General features: G+C 31.3%; 1 protein-coding gene across 1 annotated transcript; it reads right to left on the reverse strand.

Moving 5' to 3' along the window:
* Positions 1 to 712: 712 nt before the first annotated feature.
* On the reverse strand, positions 713 to 7879 carry LOC116114113 (probable 3-hydroxyisobutyrate dehydrogenase-like 2, mitochondrial). The gene is given in 4 exon segments (XM_031400267.1): positions 713 to 815; positions 4212 to 4488; positions 4491 to 4705; positions 6944 to 7879. Coding segments are annotated over 4 exon segments (1512 nt in total). The 5' UTR covers positions 7861 to 7879.
* Positions 7880 to 8901: the final 1022 nt, after the last annotated feature.

Raw genomic sequence — 8901 nt, forward strand, 5'->3', positions numbered from 1 at the left:
TGATTCCGAGGCCTCCGTTTCCTTCGACCAAGTAATAAAAATTAGCCTCTCATGGCCATCACGAAATTTCCAAAGGAAAAGTTACAGAGAAGACTAGAGAGAGGCGTCTCTCCCCAAACCTAATCTAATCTCCTTAAAAAATATCCAGTTCCAGTATTTGAATTCCACTAAATCTCCTAAAAGAAATATTCTAATATCCTAAAATAACATTAATCCTAATTTGATTCTAATTAATTGAAAATAAGCTAAAGTCCTAAAATAAAATAGGAAAGTGGTGATTCTGAGCTGTAACTTGCGTGCCACATGTCTTCAAATCTTCCAATAATAAATTGCCGAATTGATTTGCGTGACAAGGCAAAATGTTCCAGAACGTCGGTAGTGTAGGTACGTCAACTTGAAGCCCGATTACAACCTTGATGTAGCGAGTATCTCTCCAAACTCAAAACATGAAAGTTGTAGATCTCTTTCTTAGTGTTCCACAGAATTTTGAATCATCTCAATTGGAGCTCGGATGAGAGAGTTATGCCCAGATTATGAAACAATGTTGAAACTGTCCAAATTCACTTAATTAGTTTCATTTTGCAATTAACGCCTCCATTTGCATCCTAAATCAAAATAGAATAATAATGAGTATATTTAGGCAGCAAATAAGTATAAAAGACTAGATATTAAGGGGGGTAAATATGACATTTTGCATTCTCATCACTATACCTCAAATGTACTCCAGTGCAAGGTTGTTGCTATTTGGAATCAACTCCTGAGAATTGGTTATCATTTTCTCAATCCCTGCCACTGTAGGCTTTTCACCACCCTTGCTTCTAGGGGTGAGTATGGGTAGCGGGTAGAACCGGAACCTGTGGGTAGAACCGGCACCGAAACCTACCCGAAACCGGCACTGTGCGGGTAGATTCTGGTTCCATTTTACTGGAACTGACACTGTGCGGTTTTGATTCCGGTTCTTATGTATGGAGGAACCAGAACCAAAACCTAGAAAAAGAACCTAAAACGGGTACCCAGTTTTGGAACCTGCTTGGAACCTGTAGCGAGTACCCGGTTTAGAACCTGTTTGGAACTTAGGCTGCAATGAAATATTTGTGAATAATGGGGGGTTTCCATTATTTTACATATAAAAAAAAATTAAAATAGAAAAAGTTAAATTTTTAAAATAACCTAATTAAATAAATATACAATTATACTTATTACATATAAACTACACCACATTAGAAACTTTAATATATTAATATTAAAGTTTTGATTAATTAAGTGTATAATTGGTATTAGGATCCAATTAAAAGTGTTTTAATGTTATTAAAAGAAATATTTTTGAATAAAATAGTATATTTAATTGAATAATAATATATTTAGTTATTTATTTCAATTATCAAGTTCTAAGTATATCTATAGTAAGTTAGCAATTAATTAATTATATATAATAAATTGATAAACATTAATAAATTTAATTACTAGTTAAATATCATACTTAATCAATTATAACATTATATTATAGTTAAATAATTACTTAATTGATTATAATTTTATAACATTACTTAATTGATTTATAATACAATTAATTATAGCATTACATTAATTGATTACTACTTAATTAATTGACTTATAACATTTAGTATATTATTTAATTAAATAATTAAAAATTTAATTAATTATAACATTACATTATAGATTTATAGTATGATTACTTAATCAATTATAACATTTCATTATAAACATTAGTATATTAATTAAATGATTAGAAATTTAATTAATTATAATATTACATTATAGATTTATAGTATAATTACTTAATTCATTATAATATTACATTATAGTATGTTCATATAATTAATTATAATATTACATAATTAAATGATTACTTAATTGATTATTACATTATATTATAAATATTAGTAATTTACTACATAAACATTAACACAATATTTAATTAAATTATTAGAAATTTAATTAATTATAACATATTAACATTACATTATAAATTTATGTACGATTACTTAATTAATTGTAACATTGCATATTTACATTATAAACAAATGATTACTTAATTAAATTATTACGTAATTACTTATTTCATTATAACATTACATTATAGTATGATCATATAATTAATTATAACATTACATAATTAAATGATTACTTAATTGATTATGACATTATATTATAAACATTAGTATATTAATTAAATGATTAGAAATTTAATTAATTATAATATTAAATTATAGATTTATAGTATAATTACTTAATTCATTATAACATTACATTATAGTATGATCACATAATTAATTATAACATTACATAATTAAATGATTACTTAATTGATTATTACATTATATTATAAATATTAGTAATTTACTACATAAACATTAACACAATATTTAATTAAATTATTAGAAATTTAATTAATTATAACATATTAACATTACATTATAAATTTATGTACGATTACTTAATTAATTGTAACATTGCATATTTACATTATAAACAAATGATTACTTAATTAAATTATTACGTAATTAATTATAACATTTTTACATTACATTATATTATGATCACTTAATTAATTATAACATTACATAATTAAATGATTACTTAATTAGTTATAAATTTATAATATTACATTATAAACATTAACAATTTACTATATTATTACATTACTTAATTAAATGATTAAAAATTTAATGAACTATAATATTACATTATAGATCTATAGTATGATTATTTAATCAATTATAACATTCTACTATAAACATTAGTACATTAATTAAATTATTAGAAATTTAATTAATTACAATATTAATTTATAGATTTATAGTATGATTACTTAATTCATTAAAACATTACATTATAGTATGATCACATAATTAATTATAACATTACATAATTAAATGATTACTTAATTAATAATGATATTATATTATAAATATTAGTAATTTACACAATACTTAATTAAATGATTAGAATTTTAATTAATTATAATATTACATTATAAATTTATAGTATGATTACTTAATTAATTATAACATTCTATTATAAACATTAGTACAATACTTAATTAAATGATTAGAAATTTAATTAATTATAATATTACATTATAGTTAAATAGTATATTACTTAATTATTTATAACATTACATAATTAAATGATTACTTAATTAATTATGACATTATATTATAAACATTAAACATTAGTAATTAATTAAATGATTAGAAATTTTATTGATTATAATATTTCATTATTGTTAAATAATTACTTAATTAATTATAACATTACATTATAGTATGATCACTTAATTATGTATAATATTACACAGTTAAATGATTACTTAATTAATTATAAATTTATAACATTACATTATAAACATTATTAATTTACTACATTAATCATTTAAAAATTCTAATTAATTGTAACATTACATTATAAACATTAGTACAATATTTAATAAAATAATTAGAAAATTAATTAATTATAATATTATATTATAAATGTATAGCATGATTACTTAATTAATTATAATTAAATAATTACTTAATTACTTAATTAATTACAACATTACTATATTACATTATAAAAATTAATCATTTATAACATTAAATTTACTATATTAGTATTGAGTAGTGAGAGAATCAAAGAAGTTGGTGACAGTTTCTAACTTTTTTTGGATAAGGTAAGTATGTAGTTTCATTAATTTAAATTAACGACTTCTAATTATATATAGTAAAACATTTCTATAGTCATAATGTTGGAACTAATTGACAGTTTCTAACTTTCTATATTGTTGTTTGTTTGAATGATTTTGGTGAAGTTATTTAACATGAATTGTGATAAATAATTGTTTGTGTTTTGGTTTTGATTGAGGAATTTTATGTGAATTGTGATGAATTGATTGAATTCAAATGTTGCCTAGAGATTAGAGGATTTATGAGTTACATTGGACACAAATGAATGAGTAATCAAAATTTGTTAGAGATGTATTTGTAAATTTTTAAGGTATTTTTGTCATTTTTTAAACTAATAAAGGGGTAATTGATTTTTTATAGGGTATCCGGGAAAGAAACCGGAACCTGCATTTTAGGTTCTGGTTCTTTGAATTTAAGAACATGTACAGTGCAGTTCCGGTTTCAATTCCTTTTTTGGGAACCTGCACTGTGCGATTCCGGTTCCTCCGAAAAATGTAAGATACCCGGAATTGCTCACCCTACTTGCTTCTCATTTCAAGAACCTTCTCGTGGGAATTGGAGTGCAAGGATGGAACAAATGCTGGGCTAGCTGCAGGCCTGTATTCGGGGAAGAGCCTGCCTGATTTGTAACGAACACCACATGCATTGCAAAGGGTCTTTGGTCCCAATGGTCCTGGCCTCCATTGTGGTGTCCTTGTTATCTCACAATGCATACATTTCCTAACTGCTTGAGTTGGTTGGTTTTTGTTATTCTTGGTAGAATCTTGGAGAGCTGTAAATTTGATCTTTTTCTTCTTATACTCGAGTTAAATTGCTTCAGTATACTGGCCACAAGGTGAGACCCAGCAAAATACTTAAAATCAGAGGGGACCTTAGGGGCAACAAAGGGCTGCTGCGCCTTAGTGACTGAGGAAGTCGGTGAGATAAGTTGAACTGGAGGGCAAGTAATAAAAGTTGCAGGGCAAAGACGCATGCTGCGAGCACGTCCTCCTCTTCCAGGGTCAAGCATTTCAGGGCTGCCCAACAATTACATGAACCATCTTGTTCATTTTTGCATGCACACTCACACAAATCATGGGTTCACTTATAATAGTGAGTGAATAAATTAAGGGGCAATTTATACTTAAAGACTAACTTGATGCAATTATTTTTATGGTTTTAATGATTTAGAATAATGAAATTATATAGAATTTATAAGCAATTACAATAAAGTTAGATTTCACTTTGTAGTTCATTAAAATTTATCAGAACATTCTTAGGCAAGATATTAATAAAGAAGCCATTGCAAAGCATTAAACTGTTCATTTAATGTACTACTTTTCTATCCTTAATAATACAAACTTTTTTCAAATTCGTAGTTTTAATTTGTTGAAGAAAACCCATAAAAAGATAAATAAATATTCATAATATTTTGTGACAAAAGGCCCTCAATATCAGCAAACATTGTCTAAATTCAAGTTATAAGAAAAGAAATTAAAAATTGATAAGAACAGACATGTAGTCAATCTTTCCGCCCTCTCTCTAGTTTTGGATTAAAACCCCGCTCCTGTTTCTAAAAATGACCAAGGATACCCTTAGAAGGCGTTTGGTTGGGGGTTAACTGAGATTGTTGGAGTTAAGTCATCTTATATTACTTGATTACTTGTTTGATTGTCAAATAATGTAAGATACCGATAATCTTCAAATACCAATAGTGGTTACTATTTGTAATATTGGAGGTAATCTAATTACCTCTATTTTTTTAGGTATTCTAAGATTACCAGGGTTATCTTTTTTGTTACAATTCTATCCCTTATTAATAAAATTTTAGGACAATAATGTCCTTATTTTTAAATTTATTTACATGAATATAACTTTTACCATTTTACCCCAATTAATTAACTTTTTGGACAAAATTACCCTTGAATTCAAAACAAATTGCAGCACACCCAAGTCACCACCCTTATCCACCTGCCGTCGCCTGCCGCCGACAACCACAGCTGCGGCCAGCCGCAGCTACCGCCAGAACGGCACACGGAAGGTCGAAAATGGCCGCCATGCGTCGATATGACCATTTTCGCCTAGATATATGACCGGAAATGGCCAGATCTGGCTGTCAACAACCAAATCGATGGCTGTTAACGGCCACGATCTATCACGTCTGGCCATTTCCGACCAGATCTCTAGCCAAAAATGGTCAGACGACGCACGGAGGCCATTTCCTGCCTTCTGTGCGCCGTTAGGTTGCCAAATGCCGACGGCCTGCAGTGGTTGCCGACGATCGGCAGTGGCTGGGTTGGTGGGGGGTGTTTTGTTGATTTTTCAAACTTTTATTATGGGGTTGTTTTTGCTAAGTTTTTAAATGTAGGGGGGGTTAATAATCCAAATAATAATCAATATTAAAAAATAATATAATAATAATATTTAATTTGAGGACAATTCAGTAATTTAAATAATATACCCGTCAATTTATTCCTCCTAACCAAACATATTAATATAACATACCCACCAATTAACCAAACACATTTTCCTAAAGATTCCCAGTAAACTTCAAGGTAATCTAACTTTCCAGTAATCCAACATTCCCTAAGCCAAACGTCCCCTTAAAGAATTCCCCTAAAGGAAGACAAATAACATTGGATATCTTCTACAATACTCATGATGGAGAGAACAGTGAGCATTACCTTCAGTTTAAACACCAGCCCTTATAATTTTGATGGTTCTACAATCTCACGCAGCTTGATTGTATTACATGGAAAATAATCAGGTAAACGGCATACCATGTTTATAATAACTTCTTCAAAAATGTCTCCTTACGGGAGAAAACACATGTGGTCAAGGTCCATTACCATCCTACGATATAACATGTTCTGTAATTTTATAGCATCTTTGGATTTGCCCACATTGAGAAACAAGAGTTAAAAAACTCAAAGCACAGCTGAAAATGACTCAAAATTCAACCTTTATAGAGCTTCAGACACCATTAGATGTTACAAGTAAAAATATTTACATATAAAATCTTTGGCTGCAATCACCACAAGGCATAATGAAAATCTATCTCCAAACAGGACAACTAATTGATATAAACATGCCAAAACAAATTTTCTCTCAAGCTTTTTAATCCCAATCATAACTAAAAGATCAAATAAAACGCTCCTGAAACACCAATAAGCCCAAACTTCAGGACTATTTAACACAACCCAACTCCAAAACAAATACTATTAACACAAATCAAGTACCCCTTTTTTTTGGTTAAGTTCAAGAAGTACACTTACTTGCCATTGATCCTTTCTATAACAGAAATAAGCCCTTGAGTGCCAAACTTCCCATCTCCATTCGCCACCATTGCCGAAAACATCTGCTTGCCCAATGCAGCACCAGGCAACACCGCCACTCGCCCATCCTCGCTCTCCTCCACTACATCCACACCCATCCCCATGTCCTTCACCATATACTCTGCAAAACCACCTGGCCTAAAGTCCTTCTCAATCATTCTCTGCCCAAACAACTCCATCACCATTGACCCCGCCGCGCCTCCCCTCACTGATTCTTTCCACTTCCTCACATCCAATCCCGCCTTCTCTGCAAACACCAGCCCTTCACTCAGCCCCATCAAGTTAGCTCCCACCACAATTTGATTAGCAATTTTGCAGCTTTGCCCGCACCCCGCCTCTCCCATATACGTATGTTTCCCCATTACTTCAAACAATCGCGATAACCACTCGACCACCCCGCCATCACCCGCCGCAAAGATAGCTAATTTTCCATCTCTTGCGCCAATGTCACCCCCGGAAACTGGGGCATCCACAGCCCAACAATCTTTATCACGAGCGGCTTTAAAGATTTCTCGAGCAAGAGTAGGATGGCTACTGGTAGTATCAACGAGTACAGCACCAGGATTTAGCCCGGAAAGAATACCGTTGTTCTCTAAGACAACTGATCGAACATCTTGTGGGTTTCCCACCATGGTGAAGACGACGTCGCTCGATCGAGCCAAGTCGTGGAGGGAGTTCACGAGAGTGGCGCCTTTGGATTGGAGAGGAAGGGCTTTTGACGGGTTTCGAGCGAAGATGGTGAGGCAGTAGCCGGCGGAGAGAAGGCGAGAGGCCATGGCTGCGCCCATCACGCCGATGCCGATCCAGCCGACGCGGGTCTTGGTGGGAGAAATGGGTTTTGGGTAGGGAGTTTCCATAGTGAGTTGATGAAGTTATCAAGTAGGTTCTTGGGCTGCTGGAGAATCAAAAATTGAAGGAAATTAAGTGGAGAAGTTGAAGATGAATTTGAAGACAAATACTTCAACCAAGGAAAGATTTTGAGCCAGAAATTCTGTAAAGATGATAATAAATATTAGAAAAAGATTTAGAAAAACTGAAGTCAATATGGTTCCCAATAAATCAAATCAGAAACTTGGAACCACATATATGCATATTTATTTCTACCAAAGAATTCATTGAAGGTTGCCATATGTAAGATTAGTGAGTTTGTAGGTGAAATGAGGGTTATTGTCCTAATTTAATGTCTGTCGGAGACTAAGGAGAAAATTTAACTGGGCAGACCTCCCAATTTACATTTTAAAATAAATGATCCTGAAAATATTTTTAAATTTTCTTTTTAATTTAGAAAAGTTGACGTGGCACCCTTAGGATTAATTAAATTTGTAAAACAGGTTAAACTGAAAAGATTTAAACATATTTAGGTAAAATCATAATTAACGAAAGTTTGTTTAAATTTTGAAATTTGAAAATGAGCCCCACCCTTCAAAATTGCTTGATCTAGCCATATACCTAAAAAACGACTGACGAACACATTTCATTTCTCTACGATTTCCGACGACGACAGTGCCTTAATTTCGGCAAATATTCTATCATAAAGCTTCCTTACACAAAACCATGGTTGACATTCACAAAGAGGGGGAAAACCCAATCCTACTCCGAATCCTAAACTCCGACAGTGCCAGTAGTTCAAAGGTTGTCGAAGAAGACGCTCCGGTGGATCATCTGATGTGTCAAGGTGGTCCAAAGGCAGAGGAGACAACGGCGGCACAAGAAAAGAGAGAAAAATAGGGAAATGGTTCTGAAAAGGAGGATGCTGGTGAGAATTCAGGCGAGGAGGAGGACGGCGGTGAAGAAAGGGTACGTTTTTTACTTCTTGTTTTGAATTTGATGAGAAATTTGATTGATTTGTGCGAATTTGGGGGATATGTAGTTGGTTTTATTGTTATGATGGTTGTGGC

This window comes from Pistacia vera, unplaced genomic scaffold (assembly GCF_008641045.1).
Source record: "Pistacia vera cultivar Batoury unplaced genomic scaffold, PisVer_v2 Contig70, whole genome shotgun sequence".
Classification (NCBI taxonomy): domain Eukaryota; kingdom Viridiplantae; phylum Streptophyta; class Magnoliopsida; order Sapindales; family Anacardiaceae; genus Pistacia; species Pistacia vera.